The sequence below is a fragment of the Halichoeres trimaculatus genome, unplaced genomic scaffold (genome assembly GCF_033239565.1).
Source record: "Halichoeres trimaculatus isolate MK-OKI-2021-1 unplaced genomic scaffold, fHalTri1.1 fHalTri1_scaffold_7, whole genome shotgun sequence".
Classification (NCBI taxonomy): domain Eukaryota; kingdom Metazoa; phylum Chordata; class Actinopteri; order Labriformes; family Labridae; genus Halichoeres; species Halichoeres trimaculatus.
Window position 1 is genome coordinate 32,269,484 of NW_027437185.1, and position 20,758 is coordinate 32,290,241.

Consider the following 20,758-nt stretch of genomic DNA (forward strand, 5'->3'; position numbering starts at 1 on the left):
TTACTTAGTCCAAGTTTCTAATTATTTAAGCTCATATTATATTGTTATATAATTTAAGTTTACATTTTTTTTTCTAAATTTATGTTAACATCATTTTTATACAATTTATGTTTATATTTTTTATATTAAGTTTATACTGTTTTCATGGGTTTAAGGCAGCTGCCTACAGTTCAGTATCAGCATTGACTGAGCAGTGAGCACTATGTTGGACTTGAAAATAAACAGTATGACAAAATATTTACTCTGACCTTTTTGAATCCTGCACCTGGTTAATAAGGTATGAAAAAACTGAAACTACACTAAAACTAAGCCTTGTTGCAAAAATTAAAACTAAATAAAAACTAGAATGCCCGCTCTAAAACTAACTAAAACTAAACTGTAATGGAAAATAAAATGTCAAAACTAACTAAAACTAAACTATAATGACAAATCCAAAACTATTATAACCTGGGTTTGAAGATCCCCCCTTTAAGGGGATCTTTCCCCTGATTTATTGAGACAAAAAAAGAGGAGCTCAGGTTCAAATATTAAGATCCATTTAATCTCTATCATATCTAAATGTTAGTGTTTATATCCTGGCAAGTGTTTAATAATCTACAGTGTGTGCTTACCCCTTCACCCCATTTATTAGCTTTTCTCCAATTTCACATCATCACAGCAGCTTATTCCAAATAATATCCATGAAATCATATTTAAATGACTGTTAAACGTATGATATTATCACACCCTGCAGTCAAAGTCTGCCTGTGACTCATTACACGGGCAAGCAGGCTTCAAACTGAAGGTTTCTTTCTCTAACATAAGATTACACGTCTCTACCATTAGTCACTAAACACACACTAACTGCTTTGTGACGTCCTGTGTGAAGTGTTGATGCTGGTTTTCCCTTTTATATCTGAAGGTGTTGGAATGTGAAGGGCTGAAATAGGTGGACTCACATGGTTTTATCAGTTCCTGCCTATAACAAACTGAAAGGATCCTATTTTAAGCTCCCTCCTCATAGAGTTCGGCTCTGGGTATATAAGTGTGTGGACCCCGCCCTCCTCCCTGGGTCCTCCCCTCTCTCCTCTGCCTTGTGAAGTGTGTTCACAGCGATAGCCTTTAAGGAGCCCTCACACAAAACTGAGCAGCTGTGAGGTGTTACACTTTCTTCTGACATCCAGAGCCAGGGGGCACTTAAAGGGCTGCTGCGGGACGTTTTTCTGCTATCAGGTCTCACTCCTTACACATCTGATTTTTTTAAAGGTGTTTAAGGATCACAACTTTAGAAGGAGCAAGAACTTTAGACTTTTGAGAGTGAAATAAACTTTTCTTTGGGGACATCATGGCACTGAGGCAGAACTCTGAGAAGGAGCCGAGCATCGAGCTGTTCATTAAGGTCAGTGTTTTCTTTCCATTGACACAAACCAACCTGTTGATCATCTGCAAAGTAAGAATCTGGAGACACAGCTCATGTTTCTGTTGGAGCATCAATCAGAGGTCGACTCTCCTCTGAATGAAACTCATCTGCAGGCTCTGACCCACAGATGTTGGAGTGTTTCTATCCTCGCTGAGGGTGACAGCACACGTTTATCAGTGAACTCTGTCCACAGACAGATACACCACAGCTTATCAGGAGGAGAGAGGAGCACTTAGGGTGAAAGGCCCCAGCCTGAGCCGGACACACCCACTTCACTTACGCACACATTCAGATATATGAACGTATATCTCATCTGTATCATAAGCTCATAAAGAACTCAGAGTTTTATCAAGCTTGTATACGCAATGTCCAAAAGTGTAGAGACAGCAGACTGTGTCTGTCTTGATTTTAGTAAAAGTTTAAAAGAAAATTGGTATGGGATGAGAAAACTTTATTGGCAAAGTCTTTTTTCCAAGCAACCAAAGTCTCATTTTTTTTTTTTTTTTTTTTTTGTTATATTTGATAAGACACCTTTGTAAAAGCTTAAAAGGCGAAAATGGCTCATATACAATTTTATAAGAAGTGAAACAAAAAATAGTTTGTGAACCAACTTCCTATGACTCACACTACAAAGAAACTGAAGTATAAGCAAGTTTTCATGTCTTATTTTAAGTAAAATTGTCTGATTAGACTTAATATGAGTCACATTCAGCTGACAAGTCCAGAAAAATGTCTGAATTGAAGATATTAAAGATAATGATGCCTGAATTGCTGGAAGTGAGTAAAAAAATCTATGAGTTGAAAAACTGTTATACTAAAGTAGTCATGCACCAATCATTTGGTGCTGATTTCCTTAATTTTGGGGGATCGGTGATCAGCCCATCCTTACACATGAAACTGATCTTATATTCCTCCAGGAAGGTCTGACAGCCAGCCAATGTTGTATTTTTTGCTCTGAGACCTAAAACTCAGGACACTTTATTGGTTTTTAAAGTTAAAACGTAAATATTTTATTGTTTCACAGGTATTTTTCAATGATTTTTGATAAAATATGATTGGAACAGTGAAGGTAAATGCTGTCAGTTATAAAAAATGAAAAATAATCGGTATCGGCAGGTCAGGCTTTTTAAAGATTGGTGATCAGTACACCCCTATACTAAAGAAAACTAGGAGTTGCTCTTTATACAAGATGTAAATATCATTTATCAAAAAAAATGACCAACAAAAAAGAAATCTAATCAAGTGTTCATGTCTAATTTTGTCTCATTAAACACAATATGAGTCACTTTCACCTGACAGCAGGAAAAGATGTCATTTTGTTATAGTGAAAGACAAAAATGAAACTTTTTTTTAAAGAGTAAACAAACCCTCCAACGAGATAGGCAAAAATGTGTTAGTCTTTTTTTATATTTAGACATTATTCTCATTTTAGAAACATTTATTTTCTTACAGTTACGTCTTATTAGACTTAACATGAGTCACATTCACCTGACAAGTATTATTCATGTATTTTAAAAGACTAAATGACACCTGATTATTGGTTTCTTAAAACAATTATTACCCAACTGAAGTCATTTTTTGTATTTTACTATCTTTAAATAAGACTTTTTCACTCCAAAATAGAAACTTTTCCAAAGGTTTCATTGTTTGCTGTGCCAATGAAACTATCTCAGCTCTCATGTCTTGTGCAAAGAGTAACTTTGTGATGCTAGCTAAACTTAGCATAAAATCTCCAAAACACACACTTTTTACTGTTTAAGGAAAGATGTATGAGTTTGATTTCTTAAGATAAGAATAATGTTTCTACACATGCATTTTTCCTACCCTGCTGGTACATTATTTAACTCTTTCAAGCAATTCGGGCATCAGTTTTGTCTTTAATGTCTTGAAATCAAACATTACTTCGGACTTGACACTTTTACTAAAAATCAGACATAAGCTTTTGCTTAGCTTTTACTTTTTGCAGTTTAAATGAGACATTCAGGCTTGAAAATGCACATGTAGCTGTTCCTATGAGTAATTAAATGATAATTTAAAGTTTTCTTTCATCATCTTTGCATGTGTTCAGTCTCTTTATGAGTTTACTTGACCTGGTGTTACCTCTGCTTAGATTTCAGTATTTACTGTGTAAATAAAACAGCTAACTTCTTTGCAGGAAAATAAATAAGAACTATTTGTGTATTAGAAAACAAAATGTTATCTGTTGTTGTATCTAAACCCTTGTCTCTGTTGATATTTTGTGAGTTTGCTGAAACAGTGAAGTGAGCATCTATTTTCTGCTACAACACAATGTCTGCTTTTCCTCCCAGAGGAGGAAACTTTAAATATCCAGGACACGCCTTTCTATTCAAAAATCCCTTCTTCTGTATCAGCAAAAGCGCATTTTGTAAACCAGAATGGTTCAAGGACAGATTTCTCAGCTCATGAGGCTATAAAACTTTTAATTTTTGTTATTTTTTCTGTTTTCAGGCTGGACACGACGGTGAAAACGTAGGAAACTGCCCTTTCTGTCAGAGGCTGTTCATGGTTCTGTGGCTGAAGGGAGTCAAGTTTACTGTGACCACCGTCGACATGAGGAAGTGAGCAACCCTCCCTCTGGCACAAAACACACTTCCTGAGCATCTGGTCATGGGGGCTTTACACAGAGCAGCCCTATTAAGTCGCAAACAAGAGGAAAATTGAAAGGTTTCTCCTCACTTATCAATAGGTGTGGTTCAGAGCCACAGGTGTACAAAGAGCTCTGTGTGACTTTTAAACAAACACCTAATTTAATTTGGGCGCTGTGTGAACTTCTCAGAGTCATTACTGGAGAGCAAATAAGATCAGGAAACTCTGAAAGGAACCAAATAATGAGTGATTGAAAGCACAGACACGCAACAAACCACTCCCAGGCAACGTGCTGTGTGTTTTTACAACTTATCCAGCAGCCAACAGTCCAATTTAGGGGCTAGATAATAATGTGTGAGTATGAAACTCACGTCTCAACATATTTTTACGTCTCCTCCAGGAAGCCAGCTGAGCTCAAAGACCTGGCCCCCGGCACCAACCCTCCTTTCCTCCTCTACAACGGCACTTTGAAGACAGACTTCATTAAAATCGAGGAGTTTCTTGAGCAAACACTGGCTCCTCCCAGGTAATCATCCAGCAAATTTCACAGAGATGTGATCTTAATAAAAGATTAGTTTGTTCAAACAGCTCGACTCCCCTCTCCTGCAGGTATCCTCACCTCAGCCCGCTGAACAAAGAGTCCTTTGACGTGGGAGCGGACATCTTCGCAAAGTTCTCGGCTTTCATCAAGAACAGCCCCAACAACAACTGTAAGTTTTTAAGAAGCAGGGACAGTTTTTTTTTTCTTCAAAATAATGTTATGACATAAACAAATATATGTAAATACAGAGGGCTATGGCGCTCATGGCACACAGGGTCTTGTCCCTAGAAAAACACTACCAGTTCCCACCACAGGTGTCACTGAAATCAATGCTAAACAGATAGTTCCCAAGATGTCTTTAGAAAGTGCTCGTTCACATAATCGAAGAGGAAAACACCAGCAGTGTGGCCAACTTAGCAACTTTGTCTCTAATTTCAGGGAGTTTACAGAGTCCTATAGCAGTAAATCTAGTGACTTTTCTGGAGTTTGGGGACAGGCATGAAAGAAAACCCCTCTGTTTCAAACCACTCACAGGTGGACATGTCTTCCTCACCTGCAGCCTTCCCCTCCCTTTTAACTTTTTTTTTTTTTGGGAGTCAAAATGGACAGGAGAAAGTTCATTTGTAGTTCTGGATGTAAAAGGAGTGATTTTTTTTTCCAAGCTTACTGTCTCTCCCATGATGCCATTCTTCTCTCCTACAGTGTCATTGACCATGACAAGTGGCGATTGCTCTCAGACTGCAAGGGAAGCTCAGCTTCCTCTTAAATGTCCCCAAAAAAGTGGTGATATGTTCTGCTGTGTGAACATGTCATTGATAAAATATGCGCTAAAATTCCTTCATCTTTTGTTCAGAATCAGCTCCTATCACAGGTGACTGGCTCCACCTCCTTCTCATTCATCCCTGCAGCGTCTCAGTGCTTTAACACAGTCAGACACTGAGCGTCTTCTGACTTCAGCGGGGAAGCGTAGAGTGGGTTGTTCCACTGTGGAAACTGGATGGTCATTGGATAAACGCTGGGCTTTGTCCCGCCCTCGGACGCTCAGCGTCTCTGGGGGTCTATGAGGCAGTGGGCTGGCCTGGACGCTGGGCTTCTGCATGATGATTGGATGATCTGTCTGAGGCCGAATCCCTTTTTGATTGACAGTGAAATGAGCAAGTCAGTGATCTTCAGCACCTTCTGAGTTCCACACTCAATTGCTTGGGACTGATCTAAAGGCTATATAGATCCCCAGTGGGTTTACCTTTCTTAAAAACAATGAGTGTTGTGTTTAAAGATTCTCTCTCTTTTCACCAATAAACAGCTACAGCTACAGCTGCAGAGCTTCTCCCCCTGTCACTCACACTTACAGCCTGTCGTAGTCTCACGTAGCAGCTCCAGCTGCTAGCAAGCTGGCACAGAGGGTAGAATTTACATTTAAATAAATAAAACAAATTTATGATGTAGGCCGGAAAAAAATGAGCTTCCCCTCCTTGACTGAGCAGCAGCCGCCACTGACCATGACATAAAGTCACAATGTAAATTATACAAATCACTTAAAGCAGCAACTGCAACTTCTATCAACAACAGTGACTCCCAGAAGCTACGGACCGTGACTTCTAGCTGACTCAGTGCAGCAATTGTGACTTCCAGCAGTAACCGCAACTCCTAGCAGGAACTTCTGGCAGCGACTGCGACTCCAAGCAAAGACTGTGACTTCTGGCATTGTTTGTAACTTCTAGCAGCCACTGCAACTCCTCGCAGTGACTGCAAATTTTAGCATTGCCTTCGACTCCTAGCAGAGATTGTGACTTCTAGCCGTCAGTGGCTGCTTACCTTAGTAAATGAGTTAGCATTTGTGATCACAGGATAACTTGCAATACAATAACATAGAATTCACCACATCACAGTTTGATTCTTTATACGATGCAGTAGGACACAAAAGGACAGGCTACATGTGATGAGACAAGCTAGCTGTTATTTTATGACACTACTTGTGATTACACACGATATTGAAACCTTTCTGTACCTGATTCCCTGACAGTCCATGAGAAAAATCTGCTGAGGGAGTTTAAACGCCTGGATCTCTACCTGAACTCTCCGCTCCCTGAGGAGATCGATCACAACTCCAGAGAAACCGTCACCGTCTCCAGAAGGAGGTTTCTGGATGGGGATCGTCTCACCTTAGCTGACTGCAACCTGCTGCCCAAACTGCACGTCATCAAGGTGAGACACTGACCTGACTGGTGGATGATAACTGAAGGATCCTATAATCTGCTCATATCTCAAGCATTCTGCTGTTTCTATCATTTTTCAGGTCGCTGCCAAGAAGTACTGTGACTTTGAGATCCCCGCACACTTCACCGGCGTGTGGCGATACCTGAAGAACGCCTCAGAGCGAGACGAGTTCAGAGAGACATGTCCGGCTGACATCGAAATCGAGAAGGCTTACTTCAGCGTGGCCAAGCAGAGGAAATGATCTGTTAGTTCTCGCCAAGCTTGACCGTTCATGTTAACTTCCTGACCTGTAGAGGGCGCTACAACCACACACTGCTCACCCTGAGAAAATCATACTGAGGCTGAACGTTTGGACGATTTATTCATTTCATGCTCATTTTCTGATTAATGGTGTTGTCATGCCACACTGAAAAGGCCAAATGTGCAATTGACTGTTATTGTTTATAGTGTAAATACATATTTTATAAACTTTTTATTACCAGAAAACTCTCATGAGTATGTTCGAGTGAGTCACAGCTGAAAACCAAAAAAAACATCTACATGTTTCACCTTTCAGAGCACAGTTTGATGTGATTAGATTGTCTCACTGATTAACTATATCAGTAGATTGTTCAAAATGTAAATTTTGTGTCTGAATTATGCATAATTTTTGCAAAATTAAGGTGAAATAATTCAGAATTTGATGCTGTTCTGCAGGATTGTTGATCACTGTTCCACTGCAATCAAAAATCATGCCACAGAAAAGTCTTTTCCCATATTTAAGTTTATTCTCAGAGACAAAAAGACAACTTTACAGCTTCAAAAATATATTTTCTGTTGATCACATGGAGCGTGTGTTGTTCGGTGAGCCCGATCAGTTTGTGCAGAAGTCACACAGAGTCTCCTGCAGCCGGACTTCAGTTGGTGACGCAGTATTTCCAGAAACACGCTGTGAGGACATGAGAGAGGAAAATCAGTCACATCAAACATCCATCCCTGAGTTCTTTAAGTTATTACACTTAAAATTTATTTTAATAATAATAATCCCTGAGAGTGTCTCTGTATCCCAAAGCTGAAACTCTGAAACGGTTTATTTTGTGCGTTGAGTAAAAATTAAGAACTATCTGCTGTACTTAGTGTGAGTTCTTTTCATGTTCTCCTTTTTCACTGAATAAAACAGTCAGTTTCAAATGTTTCTTTCCTTTTATTTGGATTAACCCTTACATTTCAACCAAAGGTCAGCACCTGCAAACACAAAGCACCTGTAATTTGATAAATAATCTGCAGAGTAAAAAAATCTTAAATCTCTTTGATCGTAAGAGAAGAGAAGGAGGTCGATGGTGATTTAGAGGAGGACGTCAGAGCAGGAAGAAAACCCTGATCACAGTAATTGTTTGCTTTCAATGCAGGGACTAGTTTATAATAAGCACTAAATTATACAATGTCTTTGTTCTGACCGGTTATTGTTGAACTAACGTTGATAATTCTGGTTTCTTGTGATATAGATGTGAGAACAGCAAGTAATGGTTTCATTGGTTACAGACTATTACATTATACGTTCCAGCAAATCCAGAAGTTCATGCCATTTTTGAATTCAATACTTGATACATTTAAATCGTTATGACTTTTATGTTTGTGTGTCTTGTGTAAAACAGGACATGACACTGTGTAGTAGTAGACGTCTTTCCTCTTTAATGCTTTAAAACTTAAAACATACCCTCGCCCTGCGCTCTGAAACGTTTTTAAAGATTATCATTTAGAATAGATTAAAACTTAATTTGTTATTGAAACAAGTACAACGAAATTGCAAAAGCCCTTCAGTCAGTGCAAAACAGTGTGAGGTGCAAAATTAAGTGAAGTAAAGTAAAATAAAATATGAAATAAAATAAAATAAAATAAAATAAGATAAGATATATTCATATGTAAATATCCATATAATACCAAAGTATGATACAGTAAGTAATATAGATAAGGTGCAAGAATAAGAATAGGAAAATAATGTACTTGATAATGTGACATTAGATATTTAAACATCCTTAATTGATCTGAATTTTAAAATTTGATAAAGACGGACACTTGAAGGAATTTCTCAGTCTGGGCCGAAACTGACCTGAACCACACTGTAAAGGTATCAAATTTGAACGATATATAAGGATTAATAAATATTTATAATTCACAAAAAAAAAAAAAAAAAACTTTATATAAACTAGAAATGGACCTTAGGTAATGGAACAAAAATTATTTGCAAAGACTTTAACTAAATAAAGTAACTGTGGTATTATAGAAAGCATTTAAAAGCATTTAAAAGGAACATTTTAAGAGCTTTTTTATATTTATTTATTTTATTTATTAATTAATTTATTTTTCTTTTTACAGTTCATCAAGACTTAGAGGCAAGCATAAGAGTTGTAGGAATTAAATCAAAAATAGAAGGCAAAGGGATGGAGTAATATTGTTGTATATTCTTTACTCCAAAACAAAAAGTGCATCATTAAGTTCTTTAAAAAACAAACAAACAATAATAATAAAATAAAATAATAATAATAAAAAATAATAATTAAAAAAACCCTTTTTTTTTTTTTTTTTTTTTTTTTTTTTTTTAGAAATGTACAAAAGTACTGGATGGATGTATTAACTAGCAAAATCCTGTTTAGAATAATGAGTTAAATATTAATATAAATAATATAAATAATGAATATTTATATAAAGGTATTCAAAGAGACAACATCAGGTAATAAAAGATCATTTTACTACAAAAGATTTTCCAAAAACATCTTAAAACCTTTAAAATGATAGTTATAAGACATTTATTTAATGTCAAATTTGAAATCCCAGGCTTGTTTTATTTTCCATCAAAGATTCACCAGCGTCTTTTAAAACTCTTAGAATTTAGCTGTCATAAAATCATTATCACTTGTGTCAGATATTTTTTTTTATCATGAAAAATTTTAGTTTAAGTTTCAAAGAGGCTCAGAGCACATCAAGTCTTGTAGCTGAGCATTTGAGCAAATTATTCAGCCAAAGAAACCTCCAACCTCTGCCTGTTTCAGTTATCTCATCATAAACTACAGTTTAAATATTTGTTCACTTTATTTCTTCAGTAAATGTCATCTTAAATGTTTTCGGGTCTCTTTCTGACTTGTGTATAAGGAGCAGGAGTCGCAGGTTGTTAAAAATGACAATCCATGGATCACTCACCTCTCTTATTTGTTCTGGGAAGGCTCTGCTCTGATCTGAGAAAACCCTGAGAGCGGAGCTTGTCGGCTGCCGCCAGCTTAAAGACTGTTTCCCTGAGGTCCTCCACCTAAAACATAAACATTATAAATCAGTGTTAATATTTTCATCAAAGCAGTGAGATACTCGGGCATGGATCACATGATCACAGTGAAAGACTACTGCTTGATTGACAAATTGATTTTAAAGGCCTGTTTTTAGAAATGTAAATATTCTCCATCTGAGATCCTGTGACATAATTCTAACAGAGCTGAATCTGCCCCCGTATCAGGACCTCAATAAAAAAAACAATTTCTGGTTTGATAAATCTTCAGCTGCTCTTTATCTCCTCTATGAATTATCTTTTACTTCAACCTTTTTATGTTGTTCTCCATCTTTTTGTAAACCAGTTTGTATTGAATAATGTTCTGCCGAGGTCACAAAGCAAACCAGAAGTCTATCAATTAAGGTTTTATTAAACTATATTTGGACTGTGCATCGGCTACTTGTGTAAAGCTGAGCGTAAGAAAAAAGAAATCAGACATATTTGGGGCTTGAAATATTTTTTGCAGGTCAAAATAGTCTGAATAATCAAACCCTGATCCTGATCCTGTCATAAAAACATCCTGACATATTTCCCCCATACCGCCCCCTATTGAAATATTAACCAAATGAAAACCAGACTTACCATGTTTGCAAACTTCTCTTGTGCTGCTAAATCTTTAGCCCCTTGAAGACACACAAACATAGAAGGTTTACAGCCTGATTCATCATAAATCAGACTTGTTTTCTGCAGATTTCATTGTGTTTCTATTTCTATTTCTACCTTTTGTCCAGGAGTCTCTTCCTCCATCGTGCTGCATGAGAAGAGGAAACAGGTTGTTCACTTCTCTCTGCCCTCCCTCCGCAGTGTTTGCTCCATCCTCCACCTCTGAGACCAATTTCTGAATGAAATCTGTAGAATGAAACAGTTAGTTCCTTAATCATTTGTATTGAATTTAAGGGAAAAAAGGATGCAAATGAAGTTTAAAGAGGGTCTTACCTGCTGGAGGCTCCAGGCTGGAGTCAGGATAAAGAGGTAGAGCATGTGTCCGTCTTGCAGAACAAATCACAGCGAGGAGGTAAAACAGAGCCACAGAGAGCATGGTGACTTTATCTCTGTAAGTTCAGATCTGAGCTGCAGGGCCCAGAACTTCACTTATAAACCCTGAGAGACTATCAATCACAATCTGATCAATACATTATCACCACACCCAGTCTGGCTTCTTGATGGTGTTGACACGATGGATCAGGCGTCATGGACACCCTGTCGATTGAGCGAGAGCCTATCTGTGCTTGTTCAGAGACGACAAACCAATGTTTACTCTGTGACAGTGATCAGCAGCCATCCAGCAGAGTCTGATGGGTTTTTTTTTAATGTCTGACACAGTTTCTGTGATGGGCTGTTCAAAGGAATCATCACTCATGTCTGGGATCACGGGTTTGACATCCAGTGTGTCACTGCAGGTTCCTACGTCACGTTTTGTTCATCAGTGAAGCTGTTCATTCTGAAAGGTCAAAGGTCAGGCTAGAAACTCAAATGTTGTCAGGTGTAAATCAAAGATGTAAATACCTAGTCTTGGTCTTTAGGCCTTAAAATTGAATAATTTCACTAGGGTAATGATTTTTTTTGCATTTAAGTGCAACTTTATTTCTACTTTTATGGAATTTCCTTCCTCCAAGAGTCATTTTGTCTTTTTATATCTTGAAACAAAACATTTTAGAGACATAATAATAAATCTAATGAGACTATCTTCACTGAAAATAAGACATTAACGCTTGATTAAAGCTCAGTTTTTGCAGCATTCAAAGAAATCTGACACTCAGCCTTAAAAGCAGCCTTAAAAGATAACCAGGAGAGGGATCAGGCCGTAAAAGGAGGGTTTCCGTCAAACTGAAAGGTCACTAATGCTCTCCAGATGATCGCCATGGTATGAGGTGATTTATATTTTTGTCACATTGTCAGCTAAATGGCTGCAGAAACAGGATTTGATGTATTTGGTGGCTGAGCAGTCAACAGGAAGACATAAAATACAAGCAGAGGTTGATTTGAAGGCTGTTTATTGTTTTCAAACTGATTTGAATCAGCCTTTGGCGATTTGATACATGAAATGAAATATTTTGGTCGAAATCCTGCAGAATCTTTCTTTAGTTAAGTTACAATCAGAACAAGTCGTGTGAATCACAAGGTGGCTGTTGATTTTAGAGTTGAAGTCAGTTTCATATTGGCCTGAAATTGCCCTTGTTGCAGACTTCCCTATGAGTTTTAAAGAAACACAAATGGATGCTCACATCCCACAAAGAAATGCTCATTGTGGTGGCTAATATCCAACACCCAATGATTTACTTTGGATGTTTCCTCTGAACTTGAAAGACATTGAGCAAAGCACTTCTCTGAGCTAATTTGTGCCAACAGTATCACTCCTCATTCTTCTGCTCCCTAAAATATTTGCTTTCCTTGTTACAGGCACATCTCCTAGTAGATGCAATATTTGGGCTTGATAGTGTGTCAGAAAAAAAAGAGCCTGCACTGCAAGAACTGAAATCTAATCCCTGAAAAGATGGTCTTTTTAGACTCCATATGATTCATATTAAGACGTCATTTTTGTCATGATATCATGAAAAAAGACATTTTTCAAGATGCCAATCAGTTCCCAAACTCAAACCTTGAAACATACCAAAATTTCAGAGGCCTGTTTTTTCTTTTTTCCTTGTCTTTTCTCCTCAGTAAACACTTTATCTTCCTGTTCGCAAGGTTTTGCAGACATTAAAACACTTAAATGTGTGGAGAGTGACAATGATTTATACATTACAGAATCAGGGACGATCATACAATACACTAACAAATAGACGACAGTTGGTTTCTATTTTCATCTGCTAAGGTCAGATATTTTTATTTAACCTTTACTTAAGAAGGAAGAGAAACTGATTGAGATTAAAAATCTCTTTTACAAGAGTGTCCTGGCCTTACAAGAGTGTCCTGGCCAAAATAACAATTCTGCTTCGATCAGAGTAGATGATATCTCAAGTTTCTTCGATACTGCTCTCATTGAAAAAGCACTGTGGGAGCATTTAAGCCTGATCGTTGTTTTGGCCAACAGGGGTGTTGACACATTTGCAGTGGAGTATATGACCAAGTTGTCTTTTTTTTTTTGAATGAATGAATGAATGAATAAATAAATAAATAAATAAATAAATAAAATGTACGTTTGGTTTGTTGTTTTTCTGGTTGTGTATTTACATTCACTATGTCCAATCTTTATAATGTGAATCAGTCAGTGGGCTGCAGCAGGTAGTTACAGAGTACGGCCACAAGATGACAGCATTGAGTAGAAACTCTCCTAGTTGGTTGGCATGTGCAGAAACTTGTTAGAGCCTGCCAGTTCAAACAATAACATACAGATAAAGGTTAATAAACACACTCAAACATATATTTTTGCCTTTTGTCTATGCTGTGCACTTACTTGCCACCATGGATTTAAACATAAATATCAGAAACACAGAAAGCATGTAACACACTATTCTGCCTGTTGTATTTGCTGTGCGAAAAACAACTAAAACAAATTTTGGTAAACTCATTATCAAAATTGATTTCTGCTCTAAAAGACTTTCACATAATTCTACACATACACATTCTCATACACTATAACTGACTTTTTCAAGGCGATAGGTCAAGTGTCAGAAACTTAATCAGAAAATAGTTTACTTGATCACCTGAATGTTGCTTTAAGACCACTAAAAGACAAACGTTAAAGATACATAACACTTTTTTAACGAATAATGACAACAATTATTATCACGTCACATTTCCTATCTTCATTCATATAAAAAGCACACGCACTGACCCTCTTTACCACCACCAATAAGACATGGGGTGCTGATTGTGCCAAGTGCAAATAAAGTACGAATAAACATGGGTGTTTTTTCCCGTTAAGTAAATGTCAAGCCCAGGGCTTGACATTAACTTTTTTGCTCACCAGCCTCTGTGGCTAGTGGTATCCCTGAGTTACTAGCCACTCAGTATTTTCACTAGCCACAATTTGTTGTTGGATAATTATGTTCAATATGATTAAAGCCAATGACAACATGCTTAAGTTTACTTAAAAAAGATTTACAACCTCTTTAAATGTAAATGACCAATATGCACACTCAAAACAGGACTACATCAATGTTAAAATCCACAGGTCCTTAATCAGGTATTCAGCTCTGATGAAGTTGTGTGTAACATTGTGCTCCTTTCATATGAAAATATGCAGTCTATTAAGACATAGTAATTAAAATAGTAGTTTTTCATTGCTTATAATAAAATGGTAAAGGGGATTAATTGAACTGATAAAAACTCAGCAAGAGACACTGTCTGCTTAAATATTTATTAACGATTGTAATCAGAAAATCATTTTTTTTATGAGAATGACAATGAAGGAGATGTATATATTTATAAACCAGGTTAAAAAAAAGACAAGCTTGCCCATGATATTAATATCAATAAAAAATGTATAAAAGAAAAGGCAAAGAGAAAACTCTTTTAAGGCAAGCCCGTTTAGCTAGGTTTTTTTTTTTGTTGTTTTTTTTCTACTTTCCCTTTTTTTTCACTAAGTGGAAACGGGCTTTTTGGATAACGTGACATGACATTCAAAATTCATTAGTAGTTTAATTCAATTTGGAATTACTGTTTTTTGTTTAAATCTATTTGTTGATTTAATTTTTAACTTCTTTTAAGTTTACCGTATTTTAGTTTGAGACGATCTTAGTAGTTTAAAATAAATCCAAGTCGTTATGTATTTTATTTTTATTTTTTATTTCTTATTTTTAGTAGAATTTGCTTGTAATTTACAACTACCAGAGTAGTTTTTTGGTGTAGTATTTTTTTTCTCGCTCCGGTATGACAACAGTCAGATGACTGCTCCAACCGGAAGTGACATGTTAAACAGCTGAAGCATGCAGCTAGCTGGCTGATCGTCGGCTGCCCAAACTGACGGTGATAACCTCACCAAACAGGTAAGGTCGGAAGGAGGGAGCTGAAAGACGAGCAGCGACAGTACCAGAAACTGACACGGCAGCTTAACTAAGGTACGTTGATTAATTTTATCATCTACAAGCTGTAATGTAACAATATGAGCTGTGTGGTGTGTTTGCAGCTAAAGTAACGTCGTAGAAGTCAGTCGCTGCTAATGCTAACTATTTACAGCCGTGTTGACTACCAATCGACCTGTTTTTACTCGACGCGATGTACTCTTTAATGTCTAAGTCGGCTTCGTGACTAAAAGCATACAGATCTCTTCAAACAGGTCAACAACGGGAACTCAGAAGGGACGTAGGGACTCGAATTTTCTATTTGACGATATTCAGGCAATATTACACCCCATAGAAGTTTAACAGGCTCATATTCCTATAGCTAAGCGTCAAAAAGCACAAATAATACAAAGATTGTGGAAACGTGGACAAACAAACCCACATGTTAGAGGAACCAGAAAACAGGAAGGAAATGTTTCAGCTGTCTTTAAATTTACCCTGGTTCATCATCTCATCACTCTATCAACCACTTGAACATCAGCCAGGAAATCTGTCGAGTAAAGTCAACTACGGTATACAGTTCTGTGTAAACAGTCACTGTTTACTTATTCTATATAGTGTCAGATGATCAGCACAACAAGCTGCAGAACCAGTTACAAGAGAAGACAATTTGGCTTTGTAAAACTTAATGTAATGCTACGCACTTTGCTGTTAAAGCCCTCTCCTAAGCCATAAGATAACAAAGAAGTGTCCATGATAAAATAAAAACATTACAGATAACAGTACACGGCACAGGGGGCAGTTGCTGGTGAAAGATTTCCAGGAGGACCTTCTATTGAAAAAATAAATGTAAACAAAAAATGGTTATTGAGTATTTATTTTTGCTTGAGATGTCAAGATATTACATGCAAAGAGTCTGCTTACAAATATGGTGCTAGTCTTTTGTGAGCTCATTTATTCCAACTTGATATTGAACTCATTGAAACAAATGTAGGTCAGTCCCCTGTAGCCCTGCTGTCTGTTGTGAGAACAGCCACAAGGTTCAGACACAGGTCGGAGTTTGTAGGAGGTAGACCTGGTTATATTTTTCAACAGTGAATGGATAAAAGGAAAAACAATAAGGCATCAGACATCTGTTACATCACAACCTGAGTACTCTCATATTTCTTGTACATACAAACATACTTAGCATTGTATCTACGAACAGGAACTGAGAATTATGTCCTCATCAAACCATCTCCTATTTGTTTTACTAGAGAGAATTATTAAACTGTTAAATCTGACACCCTTTTTAAACAAGGATTAAATACAGCCACGGTTAAGTAAAGCAGGATCTGTAGCAGGTATATACTGAGTCTAGACCTGTCACGATAACAAATTTTGCGAGACGATAATTTTCCAAAATATTATTGCCGATAAACGATATCATTGTCAATATTATTTTGATTTTTTTTTCCCATTTTTTCATTGATGTAATTATGATAAATGGGATAATAAAGTGAGTACACCGTATCAAAAGCAAGAAACTTTAATTTCTTAAGAGTATTTAACTGTAATTAAAAGGTCAGGATCTTTAAAATAAATAAATTAAACAAAAAATATAATAAATTTAACAAACAAGAAAGAGAAAAAAAATACAATGAAAATGAAATGGACTCTCTTTTAGAAAAAAATACATGTCAATGAAAATAATTGATACTAATCAAAAACAATAAAACATAGACCCTGTCTCTAAAGAAAAAACGAAACTCCAAAAAAAAAAAAAAATAAAACAATAAAAACTATAGCCTAAATAAAAGGGAGTTTATACAGTTCCTGAATTGTTTGTAACATGTACTTTTTCTCAGTCAATCAGTACTGTCTGTCAAACATTTCTGGCTTTTAACCGTATTGAAGGGCTGCATTTCTTTGGCAATGTATCTGTCTTTGAGCGCCCACCATTTTGTGCTTTTATTTCTATTTACTTTGCAGACCAAAAGCCTCAGTAAGAGCGAATTGTCAAAGAACAAGGCTCCGCTGCACCTCCCCCTCTTCTTCTTCGTCGCCACTATTTTCAAACAAATGCAACATATCAGCTCGTTGGTGTTCATGAGCTCACACTTTGTTTATTCTGATAAAAAACAAAATATTCCCACACTGGGACTGTGGCAGGCGGCTTAAGAACCGTATCTTTCGTGCCATCGCTCATATTAGTATGTGTTTCCTCCTTACCCCTCAGGACCCTCGCTTCAGCTCTCACTGTGTACGCGCCAGCAGCCCCGTCTTCACCCCAAAGATCACATTTTTGACAGATGCTCACTCCGCTATAAATCTGCTAAATCCGCTATAGAACCTATGCACCCCGATGTTAGGAAAGATAGACGTAGTGAGCCATCTTCTCATTCAGCCTCTTTGGTCGAACGAGAGGAGGAAAACAAACATGCACGCACGTGTCAGTTTATCGAGGCTGGCAAACTTACCGAGGACGTTTTTATTTATCATTCGGTTAATCGATTTATTGATTATTGTGACAGGCCTAACTGAGTCCATTCCCTTATCAGTTAGATTAATATGTTTCTCTTTTTTTCTAGTGTCTGCTGCCAAAATGTTGTCAGAGGGCAGCTCTTTCATGAAGGGAGTGGTCCTGGGAGGCCTCTTCTGCCTAGTGCTGTCGCTCCTGAGTAGTTTCAGCCCCAGCACAGACTTTGGGACGGACGACCACAACCACCATCACGTCTTGGCTCTGAGTAAAGAGGAGCTCCAACAGTTCTCTGACAGTCGGATGAAGGAGTTGACCAATCAAGTCCGAGTGTCGTGTGTCATCATGGTCCAGCCCAAGATCATTGTCTACTGGGCTACAGCTTTAGACACCTGGAGTAAACACTGTGACAAGGCAGTGTTTTACACGTCTGAGCAGTCCAAGGCTCTGGAGGCGGTGGACCTGAATGAAAAAGATGAGTGGACGAGATTACGGAAAGCTCTGAAGCATGCTTATGAGAACGCGGGAGACCTGCGTTGGTTCTTTATAGCACAAGCCACCACGTTTGCGATCATTGAGAATCTCAAATACCTAGTGCTTGCAAAGGATCCCAGCGAGCCCTTCTACCTGGGCAACGCCATGAAGTCAGGCGACCTGGAGTACGTAACGTACGACAGCGGCATTGTTCTGAGTTATGAAGCGTTGAAAAGGCTGGTGGATATATTCAAAGATGAGGACAAATGTCCAGAGAGAGGACACTCCCTCTGGAAGCTGAGTGAAGACAAGCAGCTGGCCGTGTGTCTCAAATACACCGGTGTCTTTGCAGAGAACGGAGAAGACGCACACGGAAAGGGTTTGTTCAACAGCAACAGTGTAGAAACTCTGATTAAGGACAACATGAGGGACAATCCCAGCAATGTAGTGGAGAGCTGCTGCTCAGACTTGGCGGTCACATTCAACGGGATGTCTCCAAATCAAATGCAGGTCATGATGTTTGGAGTTTACAGACTTCGACCTTACGGCCACGAATTCCACGACTCTTTAGTTTTTCTCCCTCCTGAAGGTTCAGACAACGACTAAAGACTCAACCCTTTGAGGCATTTTAAATATTTTGCTTCTATGATTGCAAACTCTATTTTGGGGAGAAGTTTTTCAAATGCTGTTTGTAAAAACATGGTTGTTGGGTGGGAAAAACAGTCATGTTTATTTGTACCTTATTTGCACTGGGCACAATCAGCACCCCATTCCTTTTTGGTGGCGGTAAAGAGGGTCAGTGGGTGTGCCTTTCTTATGAATGAAGATAGGAAATGTGACGTGAGGCGTGATGATCTGGAGGTTTTGGTTATTGTAATAATGCTATGTATCTTAAATGTTTGTCTTTTTGTGGTCTTAAAGCTACATTCGAGTTATTGAGTAAAACTATTTTCTGATTGTTAAGTTTCTGATACTATTTAAATTGAGAAAGTTGCTTGGACCTCTTAACTACAATATGAACAACTTCTTTTTATCGCTGAGAGTACAGATATGTGTTTCTTGCTCTACTGTGTTCGGTCATCTCGGCATTTGAAATATTGGCCCTAACTGCTTAAAACAAAATGATTATACCTCACTGTTAACTAAAACGACTATTTATCTTAAAAAAATGTTAAAATGGTGATCCAGATATTTTAAGAACACACGGGTGTTGTACTGACCAGATCTCATTTAAAAAGTAAGTTTTGGATAATGAATAAAGTAATTTCTGATAAAACTATTTGTGGTTTTGATTTTTGACCCCTTTTGCCCTCAGAGCTTCCTTAAATCTTTGTGGCATAGATTCACCCTCCAGAGTTTTTGCTCCATATTGAAGTGATTGCATCATAGGGATTCTGCAGATTTGTGGGCTGAACATCCGTGATGGAAATTTCCTGTTCCACCACATCCCAAAGGTGCTCTATTAGATTCTCAGAGGAAACTGTCATTTTCAAGAAAGTCTATCTTTCTATATAGATGTATAAAAATATGATATAAGCATATATATATACACACACTCACCGGCCACTTTATTAGGTGCACCTGTCCAACTGCTTGTTAACGTAAATTTCTAATCAGTCAATCACATGGCAGCAACTCAATGCATTTGGGCATGTAGACATGGTCAAGACGATCTGCTGCAGTTCAAACCGAGCATCAGAATGGGGAAGAAAGGTGATTTAAGGTGGTTGTTGGTGCCTGACAGGCTGGTCTGAGTATTTCAGAAACTGCTGATCAACTGGGATTTTAACCCACAACCATCTCTAGGGTTTACAGAGGATGGTCCCAAAAAGAGAAAATATCCAGTGAGTGGTGAGACTGGTTGGAGCTGAAAGAAAGGCAACAGTAACTCAAATAACCACTGGTTACAACAGAGGTCTGCAGAAGAGCATCTCTGAACGCACAACACGTCCAACCTTGAGGCAGATGGGCTACAGCAGCAGAAGACCACACCGGGTGACCCTCCTGTCAGCTAAGAACAGGAAACTGAGGCTACAATTCACACAGCAACACCAAAACTGGACAATAGAAGATTGGAAAAACGTTGCCTGGTCTGATGAGTCTGGATTTCTGCTCCACATTCAGATGGTAGGGTCAGAATTTGGCTTCAACAACATGAAAGCATGGATCCGTCCTGCCTTGTATCAACGGTTCAGGCTGCTGCTGGTGGTGTAATGGTGTGGGGGATATTTTCTTGGCTCACTTTGGGCCCCTTAGTACCAACTGAGCATGGTTTAAAGTCCACAGCCTACCTGAGTATTGTTGCTGACCATGTCCATCCCTTTATGAGCACAGTGTACCCATCTTCTGATGGCTACTTCCAGCAGGATAACGCTCCATGTCATAAAGCTGGAATCATCTCAGACTGTTTTTTTCAACATGACAATGAGTTCACTGTACTCAAATGTCCTCCACAGTCCCCAGATCTCAATCCAATAGAGCACCTTTGGGATGTGGTGGAACGGGAGATTCTCATCATAGATGTTCAGCCGACAAATCTGCAGCAACTGTGTGATGCTATCATGTCAATATGGACCAAACTCTCTGAGGAATGTTTCCAGGACCTTGTTCAATCTATGCCACAGAAGCTGGTACAACCTGAAAGCTGTATTATTAATAAATTGCATACCAAAAATGATTCATGACTGCCATTTGCTTCACTCCTGAATCACCATAAAAGATTTAGGACTGAAGAAGTAAAACAAGTGTCATCTTTGATTGGATAAAAGAAAAAATTAAAGTAAGTAAAAAACTACAACAGAGATTTTGTTTTGAAGCA

The 20,758-nt window shown here is 37.9% G+C and overlaps 3 protein-coding genes across 3 annotated transcripts; 2 read left to right on the plus strand and 1 right to left on the minus strand.

Annotated features, from left to right (window-relative positions):
- The first annotated feature begins 1,105 nt into the window (after window positions 1–1,105).
- Window positions 1,106–7,867, plus strand: clic2 (chloride intracellular channel 2). The gene is made up of 6 exons (XM_074674082.1): window positions 1,106–1,378; window positions 3,869–3,978; window positions 4,407–4,532; window positions 4,616–4,716; window positions 6,571–6,752; window positions 6,844–7,867. Exons 1-6 carry the CDS (start codon window positions 1,325–1,327, stop codon window positions 7,003–7,005), a joined length of 735 nt encoding a protein of 244 aa, XP_074530183.1. The 5' UTR covers window positions 1,106–1,324; the 3' UTR covers window positions 7,006–7,867.
- urp1 (urotensin-related peptide 1) lies at window positions 7,661–11,111 on the minus strand. The gene is made up of 5 exons (XM_074673673.1): window positions 10,999–11,111; window positions 10,783–10,911; window positions 10,645–10,685; window positions 9,942–10,047; window positions 7,661–7,692 (listed from the first exon to the last, which is right to left on the minus strand). Exons 1-5 carry the CDS (start codon window positions 11,099–11,101, stop codon window positions 7,661–7,663), a joined length of 411 nt encoding a protein of 136 aa, XP_074529774.1. The 5' UTR covers window positions 11,102–11,111.
- Window positions 11,112–14,922: 3,811 nt separating this feature from the next.
- Window positions 14,923–19,183, plus strand: c1galt1c1 (C1GALT1-specific chaperone 1). The gene is made up of 2 exons (XM_074674243.1): window positions 14,923–15,065; window positions 17,579–19,183. Exon 2 carries the CDS (start codon window positions 17,593–17,595, stop codon window positions 18,544–18,546), a length of 954 nt encoding a protein of 317 aa, XP_074530344.1. The 5' UTR covers window positions 14,923–15,065; window positions 17,579–17,592; the 3' UTR covers window positions 18,547–19,183.
- The last annotated feature ends 1,575 nt before the right edge of the window (window positions 19,184–20,758 follow it).

Excerpts from the sequence above, each read along its gene's own strand:
- clic2 (XM_074674082.1), top strand. The coding sequence starts at position 1,325 with ATGGCACTGAGGCAGAACTCTGAGAAGGAGCCGAGCATCGAGCTGTTC. Across the intron at positions 3,979-4,406 it reads ACCACCGTCGACATGAGGAA|GAAGCCAGCTGAGCTCAAAG; the intron begins GTGAGCAACCCT and ends CGTCTCCTCCAG. Across the intron at positions 6,753-6,843 it reads CCAAACTGCACGTCATCAAG|GTCGCTGCCAAGAAGTACTG; the intron begins GTGAGACACTGA and ends ATCATTTTTCAG.
- urp1 (XM_074673673.1), bottom strand. The coding sequence starts at position 11,101 with ATGCTCTCTGTGGCTCTGTTTTACCTCCTCGCTGTGATTTGTTCTGCA. Across the intron at positions 10,048-10,644 it reads AAGAGAAGTTTGCAAACATG|GTGGAGGACCTCAGGGAAAC; the intron begins GTAAGTCTGGTT and ends TTTATGTTTTAG. Across the intron at positions 7,693-9,941 it reads TCCCAGAACAAATAAGAGAG|CGTGTTTCTGGAAATACTGC; the intron begins GTGAGTGATCCA and ends ATGTCCTCACAG.
- c1galt1c1 (XM_074674243.1), top strand. The coding sequence starts at position 17,593 with ATGTTGTCAGAGGGCAGCTCTTTCATGAAGGGAGTGGTCCTGGGAGGC.